This window comes from Elgaria multicarinata, chromosome 3, assembly GCF_023053635.1.
Source record: "Elgaria multicarinata webbii isolate HBS135686 ecotype San Diego chromosome 3, rElgMul1.1.pri, whole genome shotgun sequence".
Lineage (NCBI taxonomy): Eukaryota > Metazoa > Chordata > Lepidosauria > Squamata > Anguidae > Elgaria > Elgaria multicarinata.
The window spans coordinates 149,615,504-149,634,612 of NC_086173.1; the positions used below are offsets into that span (position 1 = coordinate 149,615,504).

Here is a 19,109-nt window from a genome sequence, read left to right on the forward strand (position 1 = left end):
ACTGAAATTAATTTCTCATATACTCCTAATGTTGTTTGAGACTTTACATAATACAGACCTACCAATCTCATTAACCTGTATGGATGTGGGATAGTAGAAGCTGTAGTGAATGAGATACTCCATCCTCAGCCGCTTCTATCTAGCAAATTTCTGTGCAGGGATAGGTATTTTTAACATATAGTGCAACTCCAGACTGAGAAGAGTGTAGATGAAGCAACATCTTCCTCTATCAGAAAAAAAATCCTATAATTTCCCTCCATGACTTCCATTCACATGCAGCCCACTGGTTCCAGCATAACATACCTTGATAAGGTATCTTTGATGTCCTAGAGGGGAGAGAAAGGAGAGCAATTCAGAACCATGCACCAGTCTCCTTTCATGTACCAGAGACCCTTTAAACAATGGAGGGGACATACTGTGGCAACCTTCACCAGCTAGTGAAACCTAGCATAGCTCTAGCAACCTTAATAGAGCTCCAACAGTCCACAGTACTCAGGAGGAATTTTGTACCCAAAACCAGCCAAGCAGAGGCCTTGACATGAAAATCTTTCCAGAAGACAAATGTCATCTATTTCCCAAAGTGCTCCTCTACCTCAGATCTCATAAATCTGAAATGTGTTGATACCATTGCTTTGCTTTTCCCCTCAAGGATATGTGACCATAAGGTAAGAAAATCCTGTAATGTTTCTGCAGCGGCAGATAAGAAATGAACATTACTTGGCTTAGGACTACAGTACCTGATGGAGCATCTCTCCCATTGTGAACCTACTTGTAAGCTACCATCAACATCTGAGGTGCTCCTCCAAGTGACATTTTCATAAAGCTGTCCACCACAATCCCAAGATCTCTTTCTTAAATAGGGTGACCATATGAAAAAGAGGACAGGGCTCCTGTATCTTTAACAGTTGCATTTCAGCAGGTGTCATTTGTATATATGGAGAACCTGGTGAAATTCCCTCTTCATCACAACAGTTAAAGGTGCAGGAGCTATACTAGAGTGACCAGATTTAAAAGAGGGCAGGGCACCTGCAGCTTTAACTGTTGTGATGAAGAGGAAATTCCCTCAGGTTCTCCATATATATAAATGACACCTGCTGAAATTCCCTCTTCAATACAACTGTTAAAGATACAGGAGCCCTGTCCTCCTTTCCATATGGTCACCCTATCTTAAAACAACCCTGTACTAAGCCAGTATTACATTATTCCCCATTTACAAATTGCTGATGCTGAAAGACAGGGGCTTGCGCCACCTAGTGAGTTCATGATGACAGAAGTGAGATTTGAACTGGGTAATTCTTCATTGGCCCTGTTCAGACAACACGCTAAACCATGCTGCTTAACCACAATTTGGTTAATGGAATGCATAATGCATTCCATTAACCATTTTGTGGTTAAGCAGCATGATTTAGCATGTTGCCTGAACGGGGCAATTGAGAGAAAGCATCTTCTCTCTCAGCAGTGGCCTCTTGGTTATGAAAAGCCCTCTCCAGAGAGGTTTCTTTGGCTCCCACTATAATGTCTTCAGCATCAGGCAAACAATCTTTTTTCCACAGGCCTTTTAAACTCCATGCTTTTAATTTATGGCATTATGTTGTAGGGATGTCAGAGAAATCTGTTTGGGAAATGCAGGTCAATGAGTTTTCCTAAATTCAGTACCCCAAACTTTCATAGAATCATAGAATAGCAGAGTTGGAAAGGGTCTACAAGGCCATCTAGTCCAACCCCCTGCTCAATGCAGGAATCCACCCTAAAGCATCCCCGACAGATGCTTGTCCAGCTGCCTCTTGAAGGCCTCTAGTGTTTCGGTTTCCCACTGTTGTGCCTCAGCGAGTCGTTCAAGTTTGTGGATTTTCCAGGTATTTTGCACATTTTTTGCCACGGGATCAGCCATTTCCCTAAATTTCTGAACAATTTGTGCAAACATACCTGTTAATACTCTCAAATTTGGCCATATTTTGTGCAAAACTGGCCATAAGTTGTGCTAACAATTGTCATTGGGAGATAGCATAAATAGCTCATTCTAATTAATACCTTAATCTTAGTTACTATACTATATATACATTCACACACACACACACGGTTTAGCATGTAGATTCATGCATAGAAATCTCATTATTTAAAGTGTTTTAGTAAGGGGACAATCCTTCCCCTTTAGTAAGGGGACAATCCTTCCTTCTTTCATTTATTAACTCTCACCTGCAAGATTTCATTTGCTGGCTGCTTCTGTTTCTCCTCCAACTCCTTGATCTTTTGTTCTATGGAGGAAATGTCATCAGAGAGTTCGGCAAGGTGTAGCTTTTTGATGTAGCTGATCTTATCATCCAGATCTTTCAGTTTAGCTAGCAGGAGGTTCTCTTGTTGTTCCAGAAATTTACGGAGTTGCTTAAATTTGGCCACAATTTTTTGCCTCTCATTTTCTGTCCTCTCCTGCAACAAGAAAGTGAAAACAGGGAGAAGAGATGGCCTGGCAGGGCTCATTTCAATCTTTCTTTTTAAAGGAGTAATGTGAGCATAGCCATGCTTGAGCCGTACAACGAGGAGAGCACAATGTCATTACCTAAAAATAAATTAAAACATCTTACACGGCTTGAGACCACCATACCTGACGGAATGCCTCTCCTGACATGAACCTACCTGAACACTACGTTCAACATCTAAGGTCTTCCTCTGAGTGCCTACTCTGAGAGAAGCTTGGATGATGGCAACAAGGGAGAGAGCCTTTTCAGTGGTGGCCCCCCCAATTATGGAATGATATCCTTGACGAGGCTCGCCTGGCGCCAACATTGTTATCTTTTTGGCGCCAGGTTAAGAATTTTCTCTTCTCCCAGGCAGTTAACAACATATGCTGAGTTTTTAATTGAGCCCAGAATAATTGTTTTAAATCGATATTACTTTAAAATTGATATTGTTTTTATGCTTTTTATGCTTTTAAATTTTTGTATATTTGTTTTTAATGTTCATTTTTTAAACTTTTGTACACCACCCAGAGAGCTTTGGCCATGGAGCGGTATATAAATGTAATAAATAAATAAAAATAAATTAATGTCACAATCCTATGCCCTACTGAGTTTAAGCTGGCAGGGCAGGAGAAACAGTAGATGTGAAATTTGTCTTCCTTTATTCCATCTTTGGTATTTTTGCTAGATGGGCTTTTAGATGTAGAACGGGAAGGCAAATATCACACCTACTGTTTCTCCTGCCCTGCCAGCTTCATCTCAGTAGGGCATAGGATTGTGTCATTAAGATGGGAGAGTTTTGAATGGGGAGGGAAGGAGGCTGGAAGAGGATCATGATATCTCATAACCCGTTCTCTCTGGTTTTGTCCCATCCCATTGGAATGCCCCCTTCCTCTTACTCCAAGGCTGCTTTCACGACCTTGGAAGGCAGACCACACAGTTCCTTCTGTGTTGGCAGGGTGATGGTGGTTAGGGGGTGGATCTTTGATTCCCACATATGAGGCCTGAGCATTGTCTCTGACCTAGGCAAGGTTTTTCTGAGCAATCTTATGGTCCCTAGGATGCTTGCCCAGGGACCATATGGTTGCTTTCTAAGGCCCTTTCTACACCATGGATTTTTCCTGGGGTCATCCCTGTTCGTCGTCCCTCACCCCTCGAACCTGGAGGAGCCACTGCCAACTGCTGCCTGCTGGACTTCCCTTTGCCATCCTTCATCACCCATTAGAGCTGTGTTTAATAGGTAAGATAGGAGCTCTCTCATTTTCATAGATCTGCAGCCACAAGCTACAGAAATGGTCCTTTACGGTCACAAGACAGTCCTCATCTTACCTTTAAATCATGGGTCTAGTGGAGGAAGACAAATGGCAAAGTTAAATCCCATAGGTGGCTGCAGAGGAGGTTTCAGATCCTGCGGGTGAGCAGGGAAGGAGAGGGGGAGAGGCAGGGGAGAGAGGTGAGTCTAATGGAGTTATGGTCAGCAGGGTTTTTTAAACAGGGGTGTCCAGCTTGTGGCCTTCTGGATGTTTTGGCCTATAACTCCCATCAGCCCTAACCTTCAAAGACAGTGGAGAGGTAGTCTTCACAGTGTTTTCAAAAGCAGCTAAAGCATATTACAGTCATCCAAACGGGATGCAACTGAGTCATGTGTGACCGATCAAATACCTCAAAGAATGGATGCAGTTGGTGCACCAGTCTAAGCTGTTCAAACACACTCCTGGACACCACCAAGACCTGGACATCCAGGTTCAAGGCAGAGCCCAGGGGGAGTGTAAGTCCATCCAGCACAGGTCAAATCCCTATTCCCCAATCTGCTGTTGATTGACCAGGGGCATCTCTGACTTTTCTGGATTAAGATTCAGTTTGTTTGTCCTTATCCAGTCCATTACTGACATCAGACACTGATTTAATACAAGAACAGTTGCCTTGGATTTAGAAGAAATGGAGAGGTAGCACTGGGTGTCATCAACATACTGGTGTCATCAAAACCCCAATTCTGGACAATCTCTCCCAGCAGTTTCAATAAGCATGGGGGATAAGATGGAACCCTGAGGGACACCACAGGCCAAGAGCTATGGCATAAACAGGAATCCCCCAAGCACCACCTTCTGAGATTGCTCCTCCAAGAAGGAATGGAGACACCATATAACAGTGCCTCCTAGTCCTATCTCAGATGGACACCTGAAGAGAGACACATCTCCCCTTTCTCAGCTCTACTACCTTTTAAGGCAGGGGTGGGCAGCTTGTGGCCCTCCACATGTTTTGGCCTACAACTCCCATCTTGCCAAGGCTTGCTTTTAGTGGGCAAAAATGCCAAGGATTACATCTGGGACATTATGTATGTGAAACACATGATGCACCACTGAGCAATGGCCCCACTCTGTAAGTGAAAACTATACAGCAGGCAACCATTTCTACAAGTCCACCTACCAGCAGATCATTGCTTTCAGTTTCCCCACTCTTTATAGAAGAGAGACAATTTTCTTTCTTCTCCTTCAGAAACTTCAAATGACTCAGAATTTTTCCCTGCCAAAGAAGAAAAAAAAGTGTTTGCGTTAGTTATGGCTCCAGAGAAGATGCATTCATAAATAATAAGGCAGCATCTGCTCAAGTATGAATGCTAATGCCTTGCCCTGTTTGCAGTTAGAACCTTCTGGATCTCTGGATATAGGAGACATTGCTATCAGAGGATGGCAACAAGGGAGAGGGCCTTTTCGGTGGTGGCCCCCCGACTGTGGAATGATCTCCCCGATGAGGCTCGTCTGGTGCCACATTGTTATCTTTCAGGCGCCAGGTAAAGACTTTTCTCTTCTACCAGGCATTTAATGGCATTGAACAACGCTAAGTTTGTTTTTTAATGGACCCCAGAACTGTTGTTTTAAATGGATGCTGCTGTTTTTATACTGTTGTTTTTATGTCTCTGATGGTTTTTAAATTTTGTATACTTTTACTGTTTACTGTTTTAGCTTTTGTGAGCCGCCCAGAGAGCTTCGGCTGTGGGGTGGTATATAAATGTAATAAATAAATAAATAAAATAATGCTCTGGGATCTTTCAGACATATGCGCTAAGGCTAAGGTACTTTTACATGTGTTTTGCTATAAATAGTGCCAGAAGATGTTTATGGGTTATTGATTCACATTTTTATTTACGTGGAGGTCCAGGTTCAGTATTTAGTTTTGTTTAGAATGGCCATATTTTATTGTGCTTATATATTTCTTGATTGATTTGATTTGTACACTTGCCTTTTTGCCAAGGAAATGGCACTGAAGGGAGCTTTATTGTAAATTGCCTCAAGCACTCAATGTGCCTGTTCAGACAACATGCTAAGCCATGGTTAGGTTGCTAACCCTTTTGCAGGAAATGGTTAGTGAGACTGTTTAAATCGTGGTTATGTAGCCACCATGAATGAATAGTTCACACGACACACTAAGCCATAATGTTTAGCTCAAAATGCTTAACCACCATGGCTTAACGTGTCATCTGAACAGGGTTATAGAATCATAGAATAGTAGAGTAGCAAGGGGCCTAAAAGGCCATGGAGTCCAACCCTCTGCTCAATGAGTGAAAGGGTGATTCAGGAATATTATAAATAAATAAATAATCCTCCATTCCTCCCCCTTCTCCTGCCCCATGGGCCCAGAAACATATCTTGGGGCACAGGAAAGAGATGGTTGAAGCAGAATCTCCCCAGAACCCAGATGAAATCTTTTCCCACTGCAGGCAGCAGAATGGGATTAGGAGTACTATTTGCAGTATCCCAGATGCAAAGCTGATGCTCCAGGAAACGTCTTAGCCTGGCAGAAGAGCCTCTCATTTTCTCAGAAGACAGAAATGATGCATCATTTCTCTTATTGAGATTCTGAGACAGATAGTTCCAAGCAGGACTGGACAACTTCTGGCCCTCTAGATGTTTTATCTTACAACTCCCGTCATCCCTCACCATTGACTATGCTGGCTGGGGCTGAAGGGAGATGTAGGCCAAAACATCTGGAGGGCCATATGATCTCCACCTGTGACCTAAATGGAAAAGAGGCTCTGCTTGCACCTGGGGAACATCTCTGCCAACACCCCAGGTAGCTTGAGACGGGGAAAGGGTGAAGCACCCAAACTTTGCAAAGATTTACTTGGAATGCTTTCAGAGTGAACAGTGGTGCAGCCAGGCAATTTTAGATCCGGGGCATAAAGACCTTATTGATGTTGGTGGTGTTGGTGTTCGAGTGGTGGTTAGAGGGCCACATGCATTGCTCCAGTTATTAGGCACAAAACAAACAAACACACCTGTTCTCCCACACACCCCTCACCTCGCTGAGGTCAGTTATTGGACTTTGCATCTCGGTTGACTCACGAACCAAAAGAGGCTTTTCTCTTTTACCACACCTCCACAATTCTCTTCTTTTCAACTGGTTTGCATTTCTGATATGTATGTTAGAAGAACCGCCTTCCCAAAAAACAACTGAAAAAAACTACTTGGCAATCAATCATCTGGACATTTTAAACTCACTTAGTTTATAGCACCACAATGACTACAGGATTTAAATGGGAGTTTGCTTCTGCTGCCCTCATCACTGCTCACTGGGTGGTCATTTGGGCCCTGACAGCTGTACCAGAGAGTGAGATTCTTGTGCATCCCAATTCCCCATTTCCACCCACGGCAGTATCCTACTGTGGTGTCACCAGCCTCTGTGACGTCCATTATCAAACCTCTCCTTTGCTGCCGCCACCCTATTCTTCATCTTCTAAAAGAATGAGGGAATAATAAACCTTTGTGTGTGTGCATGTGTATTGTCCACCTGAAGTAATGCATATGACTGAGCAGATGTGGTTGTTAAACAAAATAAGAATAAAGTTCATTCATATAGAAAAAATATTTTAAAAGACACTTTAAGATTATTCTAATTTATCCACATACATCTACCTCCCTCTACCTCCCAGGGAATACTAACCACCTCCAAATCCTATAACCCCACTTTCCTAATGCTATCCTGAAAAAAGCTTCTGCTAAACTTCACTCACTCCTACTATCACTAAGGCCATTTCTACATCAGGGACTCCAGGGAGGAAGGAGGGACAAGAACGGGTTTTCCCAGGGATAAGTACTCCATGGGAAAATCCTATTCTTCCTGTGGTCTCGGCATCGTCCCAAGACCATGGGAGTTGTGCCTGCTCGTCCCGGCTTCTTCCCTCCTCGCCATGAGTAGCAGGGGTTAGCAGAAGGAAAGAACCAGGCCGGGAAGAATCAGGTATGCAGGAGGGAGTGGGGTTGGTGTTTTTCTTTTCTTTTTTTAAACTCAATGTTCATTGGAGCACACATGTGCTCACCTTCTTAAAAAAAAATTTTTTAAAAAAAAAAATGGTGGGCACAACACCCTCCTTCCTCCCGGGACGTTGCACCTGCATGTGGACGAAGGGGAGGATCTCATGAGATCCTCCCCCCTCCTTCTACACCAGGCTGGTGTATAAAGGGCCTAACTCGCTAACCCTGACTGATTCTTCAAACTGCCCCAAAACTCCTTAACTGTCCTCTCACTCCCCCTCCTCTCTCTCTATTTAAATCAACCAACCAATCAGATGACACCACTCACACTTCTCACCGTTCTAATTCCCCCTCCCACTTACTTACCATTTCCTGAAAATAAAAGAATTAGCCACATCAAATCCAAACCTGAACTAAACACTTAAATATAAACAATCACATAAATTATCATTTTGTCACACTTACCCTGTATTCTTCAAAAGCCTCCTCCTTAGGAATCACCTTGTGCTCCCTGTGCTCTTTGGATTTGTCACAAACCACACAGATGAGAGCTTGGTCGTTTTTGCAGAAAAGTTTCAGGGGCTCCAGATGTATCTCACAGACTCGTCCCAACGCTTCTGCCCCTTTGGCCATCTGAAGACTGAATTGCTTGGCTATTGCTACAATATTCGCCAGTTGCCGGTTTGGCCTGAAGCTCCTTTGCTGACAAGGTTCCCTGCACTGAGGGCACAAAGCATCTTTGTCAGGCTCTTTCCAGCACTGGATGATGCAGGCCTGGCAGAAAATGTGTCCACAGTCGATGATCACCGGATCTTTGAAATACTCCAGGCAGATGGGACACATTGTTTCATCACAGAGATTCTGGACTGGACTCTCGTCTGCCATTGTGTCTGCCTGCAGTGGAATGAAAGCCTGAGTTTCGTTTCCCTGCTTTCAGGCTCAAAGTGGGTGTTTCCTGTCATGAGGCTGACTCAGAATCCTGGCAGAGCGGAAGTATAACTTCTACTCGTGTGGGTTCTATGGGGCTTAATTAGAATAAACTTGTAAAATATGTCTTTAGTAAACATCCAATTACAGAAATATGCCACAATTTGTCCTTCTACGTGCAAACAACAAAAACAAAAACATGGATCTCTTGCTTGTAGCCCAGTCCCGTGTGGTTCTGTTAGGGTGACCATATGACCGGATTTGCGCGGATTTGTCCGAGTTTTTGATGGCAAATCCGGGAGAGGGAGGGGAAATCCAGATTTTTTTCAAAGAACAGCTCTAATGGGAATTAACAAAAATGCTTATAACTCCGTCATTTTTTAAGAAAAAGACATGAAACTTGGTACAATGGTAGCTCCTAGGAAGGGCATTAGTCGTACCAAATTTGAAACAGATCCGTTCATCCATTGATTTTTTAGGAATTTTTTTAAAATTGAGGTTTTAAAATTATTTTTTAAATCGTCATTTTTAAAGATAAAGAGATGAAACTTTGCACCATGAAAGGATTTAGGTAGAGCTTTAGCCACACCAAATTTGAAACAGATCTGTTCATCCATTGATTTTTTAGGATTTTTTTTTTAAATTGAGGTTTTAAAATTATTATTTTTAAACTGTCATTTTTAAAGATAAAGAGATGAAATTGGCACCATGATAGCTTTTAGGTAGAGCTTTAGCAATACCAAATTTGAAACAGATCTGGGGCCAGTAGCAAACCCTGTTAATAACAATAGCAGCTTGCAATGAGTGAAGATACAGTCAGAAAAGATATTTGAGGGAAGGGGAGAATGTAACACACAGAGTATAGCAAAAGCTTCAAAGTACAGCAAAACCTACAAAAGTTGGAGTGAGTGAAGTTAATTTCAGATACATTGAATCTCTCACTTGTTCTTTATTTCAGTGATTTTAACATTAAGATGTTATGTAGAACAGATTTGTCTTAAATGTGTGCTGTAAAATCAGACATGTGACCAAGGCTATGTTCAGGTGGGCTGGATACGCCCCCTTGGGGGCGACCATGTTGTCCTCCTTTTTGGTTTCCAAAAAGCCTTGTAAAGCCTTGTAAGCATAATAAATTTGGCGTTTGCTTGGTTTTGAAGCCTTGGGACGGCAAGAGGGAACACACCATGACAGTAATCCTGGGATACATTGTATGAAACAGCAGAAGGTGATTAATAAAAATACAATCAATACAGCATATTGAAATATAGTTTTGAACCATCCTGTTGGAAACCAGGACCACAAAAACTTCCACCACTCAGGTGCAATATCTTGTTTAACTGCATGTGCATATTTTTTAAGTAAGTCCAGTTGGTGTTGAATTTGGTTACTATTGTCTGTGAGATTGAAACAGCACATATTTTCCACAGCTTTGCAGCCAAGATGTCTTTGTAACAACAAAAAGTCTATTGCAGCTCGATTGTCCAGTATAGCATGCCTTAAATCTTGTTGTTCTTGAATCAAAAGTCCAATAGCAATGGAAGTACTATTAATTGTCTTTGCTAGTAAACATGCCAGATGCCCAAGTTGTTTGGCATTTCCCACAGCCAATCCAGGAACCCCGACAAGGCTCATAGCCAGGGAGATATATTCTGCTGGACTTAAAACAGTAACATTTCCATCACAAACTGCATTCATAGTCTTAGTCTCTCTTTTCTGTCGAGTGCTTTTAGTAGGCCGGGGTGGTAGAAACACTGTCAAGCGACTAAGACAACATTGTGCTAATGTTATATTAGCTGGTACATAATTATAAGTACGAGACCCACATGTGAAAAACCATCCAATTGGCAATATAATGTGTCCATAGTTACTTGTTACATTTTCTATCTTTGAACAATTCCACAAAGAAGGCCCTGGGGACAAACAACCTTTTAGTGGACGGTGAATAGAGCAATTTACCATTCTAGCACATGTGTTATTCTTGTGGTTTACAACATATGGGGTGTATAACTGTATAGCATCTTGGGGTAACTGGTATGTAGCAATTCCCCATTGGGCCATGGTATGATAATGAATTTCACTAAAGTTCAGAAATTTACTCAATCCAGTAACATTACCAAGAGAACCAGGAGCTTTGCATATGGGAATGAGACATGTACTAAGTAATCCATGCATATCTGGAGCACCAGTAAGACAGAAATCAGTGGTGTTTACTATTTTTGCTAACTTTATCCATACATTGTACTGCATTCTATCATGTAGTGGAGTGCTTATAACTGGACAAGTTATACAGCTAAATAACAGAATTATTGTCAGCAAAGAATTAGCATTTAAGCAAGCAAATGTAGCAACTAGAAAATTCTCTGGAGTTGGATCAACGTGCTGTTGCTCCAATAATTTTTGAGCTTGGAAAGATAACACCTTTATCTCTCCCCATGTTGGTTTATGTTTTTGGACGGGCGCCCTGCCACGTGCTTTCAGGGGGTCCTCTTGAAGTTGTAGGGAGAATTCTGGAATCGGGTTGGTCAATCCTTGATGCCACGACATTCTCTTTCCAGGGTTTCACACACCGTGCTGGAACCCACACTGGTCCTGTTGGAGTAAGCACAGCAGCATAACCTTGACCCCAAGTGATCAAGGGGACAGGGCCGTGCCAGACAGGATTAGGTAGCTGCCGGTACGTGACCAGCGGCTGTGGCAGAGGGGTATGCATTTGGAAATGTTGTTGTAATCGGGTAGTATTAGTTGGTAGGAGAACATTCAAATGGTTAATAGTGAACAACACTTTTGCAAGCCATTCCTGGCGGGAGCCCAAACCAATGGGGATCCCTGCTTTTTGTTTTTGTTTGTGTAAATGCTCTTTCAAGGTGCGGTTGGTGCGTTCCACAATAGCTTGACCAGTGAAATTATATGGAATGCCAAAAGTATGTGTAACCTGCCAGGTTTCACAAAACTGTGCAAAAGAAGTACTGCAATAAGCAGGTCCATTATCTGTTTTTAAGGCAGAAGGTATTCCCATTACTGAAAAACTTCTAATGCAATGATTAATAACATGTTTTGTTTTTTCTCCTTTTTGACATGTGACCCAAATATATCCTGAGTAAGTGTCAACTGACACATGAAGGTATTTCCATGGAGTGAAAGGACTAAAATGAGTAACATCCATTTGCCATAGCTCATTGGCAACTGTGCCACGAGGATTGACACCTATATCAGGAGCTGAATGTACCCTTGTGCACTGTGGGCATGATTGGATAATGGCGCGTGCCTGATCTAATGGCAGCTGAAATTGTTTTGCTAAAGCTTTAGCATTTTGATGATGAAACGCATGGCTTTCCCATGGAGTCAGTTTTTGCACAGCTAGAGCTCGAAGGGATTGATCAGCCACTTGATTACCAATGGAGATCTCCCCAGGGAAGGGTTGATGACTACGGATGTGAGCAATGAAATATTCATTGGTGCGATGAGCCAACAGAGTCTGCAAGGTTAGAAAGAGACCTAAAAGGTTCTTATCTATGACTGGGGTTACATAACTTCCTGGAAGACCACGTACTACATTGTTAACATATAAACTGTCTGTTATTAGGTTTAGTGCTTGAGGAAATGTGCGGAAGGCCAAAATAACTGCAGCTAGTTCAGCTCTTTGAGGTGATTTCTGGGGCAGTGTGAACATGGTTCTCCACTGATCTTCCTGTTTCCAGGCCACTACTCCTCTCTTTGGGCTTCCATCAGTGTAAACAGTAAGGGCTTCCTTAATAGGGAAGTCATTTTGTAAAAGCTTGATTTTAACAGACAATTGACTTAAACATTGCAGTCGAGGATCAGAAGGAATATGATATGTAATTTGTCCTACAAAGCCTGCTAAGGCAGCTTGCAATTCTTCAGAAAATGACACTGATCGTTCCCACATCTGAAGAGGCATGGGAACTATCAGAGTTTCTGGATCTTGAGCTAAAAGTGCTCTTGTACGCTCTCGAGCTTTAATAATCAGATTGGCATACATAATTGGTTTTGTAGAGATGGTACAGCTAGGGCTATGACTGAGATACAGCCATTCAAGTATGTGTGTGTGACGATTGCAGGTCTTAGTGTTGCAAGATCTACTCCTGAACTGAGTGTCACAGGTTTCAATGCGTGTCTGTGTAATAACTGCATATGGTTGACTTAACCCTGTAAGTATAAGAACTTGACAAGGTTGATCTAACACTTGGCGATCTACCCAAATTTCTTTTAAACGTTCATTTACTAAGGACAAAACTTGCAATTGATTAGTGGTTAAAGAAATTTTATCAGCTGGGTGTTTGCCTTGTTTTAGGGCGGCAAACAAAGGTGAAAGTTCATCAGTTGTGAGCTTGCAGTAAGGTCTGAGCCAATCAATAGCTCCTAATATCTGCTGAAGTTGTACATAAGAAGGGGATTCTGGTAGATGGAGCTTGGGAGTTACTGGAGTGGAATAAGTTTGCATTATCTTATGTCCTAAATAGTTAAAGGGCTCGTGCTTTTGCACCTTTTCAGGAGCTATCTGCAAGCCATAATGATTAAGAGTTATTATCAAATCTCTCTCCCATTCTTCTGGGAGGGATATTCCAGCCAAAAGAATGTCATCCATATAATGGTATACAATGGCTTGAGGATATTTATCTCTGAAAGGTTTTAAGGCTTGTGCTACATAATATTGACACAAGGTGGGGCTATTGAGCATTCCTTGAGGAAGTACTTTCCATTGGTATCGATCAGTGGGTTCAGAGTTATTTTCTACTGGAACAGTGAAGGCAAAATATTTTCTGTCTTGAGGTTGCAAAGGAATTGTGAAGAAACAATCCTTTAAATCAATCACCATCATTTGATAATCAAATGGGATCAAATTGGGATTTGGCGTTCCACATTCAATTATTCTGTTTCATAGAATCATAGAATCATAGAATAGCAGAGTTGGAAGGGGCCTACAAGGCCATCGAGTCCAACCCCCTGCTCAATGCAGGAATCCACCCTAAAGCATCCCTGACAGATGGTTGTCCAGCTGCCTCTTGAATGTCTCTAGTGTGGGAGAGCCCACAACCTCCCTAGGTAGCTGATTCCACCGTCGCACTGCTCTAACAGTCAGGAAGTTTTTCCTGATGTCCAGCCGGAATCTGGCTTCCTTTAACTTGAGCCCGTTATTCCGTGTCCTGCACTCTGGGAGGATCGAGAAGAGATCCTGGCCCTCCTCTGTGTGACAACCTTTTAAGTATTTGAAGAGTGCTATCATGTCTCCCCTCCATCTTCTCTTCTCCAGGCTAAACATGCCCAGTTCTTTCAGTCTCTCTTCATAGGGCTTTGTTTCTAGACCTCTGATCATCCTGGTTGCCCTCTTCTGAACACGCTCCAGCTTGTCTGCATCCTTCTTGAATTGTGGAGCCCAGAACTGGACGCAATACTCTAGATGAGGCCTAACCAGGGCCGAATAGAGAGGAACCAGTACCTCACGTGATTTGGAAGCTATACTTCTATTAATGCAGCCCAAAATAGCATTTGCCTTTCTTGCAGCCATATCGCACTGTTGGCTCATATTCAGCTTGCGATCTACAACAATTCCAAGATCTTTCTCGTTTGTAGTATTGCTGAGCCAAGTGTCCCCCATCTTGTAACTGTGCATTTGGTTTCTATTCCCTAAATGTAGAACTTGGCATTTATCCCTATTAAATTTCATTCTGTTGTTTTCAGCCCAGCACTCCAGCCTATCAAGATCACTTTGAAGTTTGTTTCTGTCTTCCAGGGTATTAGCTATCCCACCCAATTTTGTGTCATCTGCAAATTTGATCAGCGTTCCCTGCACCTCCTCGTCCAAATCATTAATAAAAATGTTGAAGAGCACTGGGCCCAGGACTGAGCCCTGCGGCACCCCACTCGTTGCCTCTCCCCAGTTTGAGAAGGTTCCATTGATAAGTACTCTTTGAGTCCGATTCTGTAGCCAACTGTGGCTCCACCTAATAGTTGTTCCATCTAGCCCACTTTTAGCTAGTTTGTTAATCAGAATGTCATGTGGTACTTTGTCAAAAGCTTTGCTGAAGTCAAGATATATGACATCCACAGCATTCCCACAGTCCACAAGGGAGGTTATCCTATCAAAAAATGAGATCAAATTAGTCTGACAGGATTTGTTCCTGACAAATCCATGTTGGCTTCTAGTAATCACTGCATTGATTTCAAGGTGTTTACAGATTGACTTCTTTATAATCTGCTCCAGAATTTTCCCAGGGATGGATGTCAGACTGACTGGTCTGTAGTTCCCAGGTTCCTCCTTTTTGCCCTTTTTGAAGATAGGGACAACGTTAGCCCTCCTCCAGTCGTCCGGCACCTCACCCGTCTTCCATGATTTTGCAAAGATAATAGACAAAGGTTCTGAGAGTTCTTCTGCTAGCTCCTTCATTACTCTTGGATGCAGTTCATCGGGCCCTGGAGATTTGAACTCATTCAAGGAAATGAGTTCAAATTATGGCCCTGAGGTCATGCAAAAGCCTAAATTTGCCTGATTTCTTCCTAATTATGAAGACAGGGGTATTATATGGGCTGGTTGAAGGTTCAATATGTTGTTCACATAATTGAATCTTCACTAACTCTTTTAAAGCTAACAATTTTTCTTTGGGCAATGGCCATTGTTCCACCCATACGGGTTCAGCCTGTTTCCAGACGAGGGGTAGAGCAGTATGATTAGTCATCTATCTGCAAAGTGGTGTTAAACTGTGAAAATAGGTCACGACCCCACAAATTGACATGTACTTCTAAAATTACCGGTTTGATTTGAGCTGTGCGATGACTTCCAGGTGCAGTCACATTAATCCAGTGTGTACTTTGCTTGGAAACTTGGGGTCTGCCCACGCCCCAAACTGCAGGTGCTGGTTCCGTAGGCCACTCTGTAGGCCAAAGATGCTCTGAAATTACAGAAACATCAGCTCCTGAATCTAGAATTCCCTCAAATGATCTACCATTTAACTGGTACCACCGCTTGGGTTTTTCAGTCTGAATGTGTTGTAGTACTGCTGCTATTTGAGGGTGGATTTGGTCAGTAGATCCAAATCCTTCAGTGTGTTGACAATTTTCTCCTCCCGATGGCAATACACAAGGGATTAAGATGAGTTGTGCCCATGCATCTCCAATTCTTAATTTCATAGGGAGATGGCTCCACATTTGAACATAGATTATGCCTTGATAGTTTGAATCAATAACTCCTGGCACAATTTGGATGCCTTGTTTACTGGCATCAGATCGGGGTAAAATAAGCCCAATAGTTTGATTTGGTAAGGGGCCCTGGAGTTGAGAAGGCATAAGAATGACTTCTCCAGGTAAAGTGATTTCTTTATCTTCAGTGTTACTTAAATCTATGCCTGCATTTCTGCTGGTAGCAGTAGGTGTTTTAAATGCAATTGCAGGCATGGATGATGAAACACCCTTATTTCCTGGGCTAGGTGTAGGCCCGTTAATTAGTTTCCCGCTTCTTGGTTTCCTGCTTCTTGGTTCACTGTATTTCTACACTAGGTTACACTTGGTTCACTAGGTTTCACAGGGCAATCCCCAACCAGTAACACAACAGTTCAGAGTATTAGCCCTGCAATAATATAATTAGTACAAATATCAAAAATGCAAAAAAAAAAAAAAAAGATTCCCCACCCCCTTGAAATGCTACTGTACACAATTAACAGTTCAATTTACCTTATACAAGGCGATAAGAGCTTATAATTAAACAGAAATTCTTCTAATATTCAGCTTTCAGCAGAACGGGTTCTCTTGCTTTTAGTTGTTCCTTCAGTAACTCTCCCTCTGAGTGAAATCCCTGCCCAAGGGACTAAACCATCTACTCCATAGGGGTAACAGAAGCACGGGGGCGGGGAGTATTCATTACATTTTTATACTCTCCAATAGCTGAGTCTCTCTGTGCAGTTTACTATGCAAACCATAAAATACAACATGTCAAGACACAATATAAAAGTTTAAAAGTACTGCATAAAACCAAAGTAAAATGCAGCAGCAGTTACAGTCCAGGGAAAGCCTGTGTGAAAAGGTGTGCGTTCCAGGAGACTTTTAAAAGACATCATATTTTCTGCCTCCTGAGAGAGGGTTTTCCAGAGGGTGGGTGTCCCTACAGAGAAGGCTGTTGAGGTTCTTCATGGCAACATTCTATTCAGTTTGGAAAGACCAGCGGTTCTACATGGTCCTCTTCCTGTTTGGAATAGTTGTACCTATTGGATTAGGTTGGTGAAGACGAGTGAGAATTTCATTTGTTTGTTTTTTATAATAATTTACCAGACTCTGGAGATTTCTTCATATAGGGGACAGAAAGAAGTTGAAGTACAAAAGCTGTGACCTGTTTCATAGGGGGAGCCAATGGAAAATGGAGATTCTATCCAGTGCCTGGAGTTTTCTCATAGAGGGGTGTGTGTGTGTGTGTGTGTGTGTGTGTGTGTGTGTGTGTGTGTGTGTAAGAGAGAGTGGGGGGGGGGAGCCCACTGATTGACCTCACATCTGAGGTCTTGGATGTCCTCCACCACCTGACCCCCACTTACATTGTTCTTCCTGCTCCTGTCGAAACCCTTGAGAGTGAAGAAGACAGGCAGTCTCAGACTCTAGTACAAAAGACTTGTAGAGCTGTGATTATTAATCTTCAGAAAGTAATCCTTACCTTGTGCCCTCCTTGAAGGGTGATGATGGTGATGATGATAATGATAATGATGATAGTAATTCTTGCAAGATTGTCGTTATCAATCATCAGAAACTAATCCTTGGTTTGTGTCCGCCTTGCAGACATTATCAATCTTCAGAAAATAGTTGTTGTCCTGTGTCCACCTTGAAGGGCTGTTGTTATTATTATAGTTATTATTAATCTTCAGATAATAAACCTTGCCCTGTGCCTGCCTGGCAGGGCTGCTGTTATCAATCATCAGAAACTAATCTTTGTCTTGTGCCCACTTTGAAGGGATGCTATTATTATTATTATTATTATTATTATTATTATTATTATTATTATTATTCAGAAACCAATCCTCATCCTGTGCCCGCTTTGAAGGGCTGGTGTAATCATCAGAAACCAATCCTCGTGCTGTGCCTGCCTTGAAGGGCTGGCATTATCATTAGTATCAATCATCAGAAACTAATTGTCATGTGCAAGCCTGCTTCTGCGCCTGCCTAGTGCTGCCCCTCCTCTTCTCCTCCACCACTGCCCATGTGCCCACCTCTGCTCCTCTGCCCACTTAGCATACTTCCTTTCACCCCTCCGCACCCCCGCTCTGCCCAACAGCACACCTCACCAAAATATTATCTGTCTCTGCCCCACAAGGTGGGTCCTGGCAGGGTTGGTTTTTCTGTCCTAGAATCATAGAATAGCAGAGTTGGAAGGGGCCTACAAGGCCATCAAGTCCAACCCCCTGCTCAATGCAGGAATCCACCCTAAAGCATCCCTGACAGATGGTTGTCCAGCTGCCTCTTGAAGGCCTCTAGTGTGGGAGAGCCCACAACCTCCCTAGGTAACTGATTCCACCGTCGCACTGCTCTAACAGTCAGGAAGTTTTTCCTGATGTCCATCCGGAATCTGGCTTCCTTTAACTTGAGCCCGTTATTCCGTGTCCTGCACTCTGGGAGGATCGAGAAGAGATCCTGGCCCTCCTCTATGTGACAACCTTTTAAGTATTTGAAGAGTGCTATCATGTCTCCTCTCAATCTTCTCTTCTCCAGGCTAAACATGCCCAGTTCTTTCAGTCTCTCTTCATAGGGCTTTGTTTCCAGACCCCTGATCATCCTGGTTGCCCTCCTCTGAACACGCTCCAGCTTGTCTGCTACTTTGACTCAGGAGTCAGGACATTGATTTAGTCATTCTTGCCATGGTTACCTACCTATCATCATTGTTGTCATTACTATCACAATCCTTGCACAAGGCAGGTACTAGTGTGTCCCATCAGAAGCACTACGTGAATGAATGTGCCTGCCTGGCAAGTTTGGTTTGTGTCCTGCTTTCACTCAGCACAAACAGGAGACCATTACACTGATAATATGAATATAAACTGTGCAACTAGATAACTGGATTAGCTAAGCTTTCACTCAGTACATGACTTACTGATCACTGCTGTCATAATTGTTGTCATTAATTATTATTAATTATTCTTGTGATCCTTGCGCTGTCTAAGGGGACTGGAAGTTCTGGAATAACTCCTCTCTAAGAAAAGCCCTCAGTGTTTGGGCTATTTATTGTATGAGGCAGGCAACTAAGAGGGGGGATGTGTTTTATGGAGTGGGTAAAGTGCAATATTTATTATACTTCCACTGAACTTTAGATATATTACTCCCAGGTGATATGTATTATACACTACAGCCTAAGACAGGCTTAACCTTTTCTTCCCTTCCTTAAAGGTAGAGGTGTACAATTTCCAGAAATGTTGAAGCCATGAAAAAAATTCAGGTTTTTTTTCCCCATTTCCCCCCTAGAAAAAAGCGAAAATTTTCAGAAAAA

General features: G+C 42.6%; 1 protein-coding gene across 1 annotated transcript; it reads right to left on the minus strand.

Moving 5' to 3' along the window:
- Nucleotides 1-242: 242 nt before the first annotated feature.
- Nucleotides 243-8,608, minus strand: LOC134396009 (zinc finger protein RFP-like). The gene is made up of 4 exons (XM_063122329.1): nucleotides 8,174-8,608; nucleotides 4,884-4,979; nucleotides 2,197-2,427; nucleotides 243-326 (listed from the first exon to the last, which is right to left on the minus strand). The coding sequence occupies exons 1-4, from the start codon at nucleotides 8,591-8,593 to the stop codon at nucleotides 270-272; spliced, it is 804 nt and encodes a 267-aa protein (XP_062978399.1). The 5' UTR covers nucleotides 8,594-8,608; the 3' UTR covers nucleotides 243-269.
- Nucleotides 8,609-19,109: the final 10,501 nt, after the last annotated feature.

What these genes read in the sequence shown, in the direction of transcription:
- LOC134396009 (XM_063122329.1), bottom strand. Translation starts at nt 8,593, where the DNA reads ATGGCAGACGAGAGTCCAGTCCAGAATCTCTGTGATGAAACAATGTGT. An exon ending in AGGCTTTTGAAGAATACAGG is followed by an intron (nt 4,980 to 8,173) that starts GTAAGTGTGACA and finishes CTTCTTTGGCAG; the next exon opens with GGAAAAATTCTGAGTCATTT. An exon ending in CTGAAAGCAATGATCTGCTG is followed by an intron (nt 2,428 to 4,883) that starts GTAGGTGGACTT and finishes TTCTTGTTGCAG; the next exon opens with GAGAGGACAGAAAATGAGAG.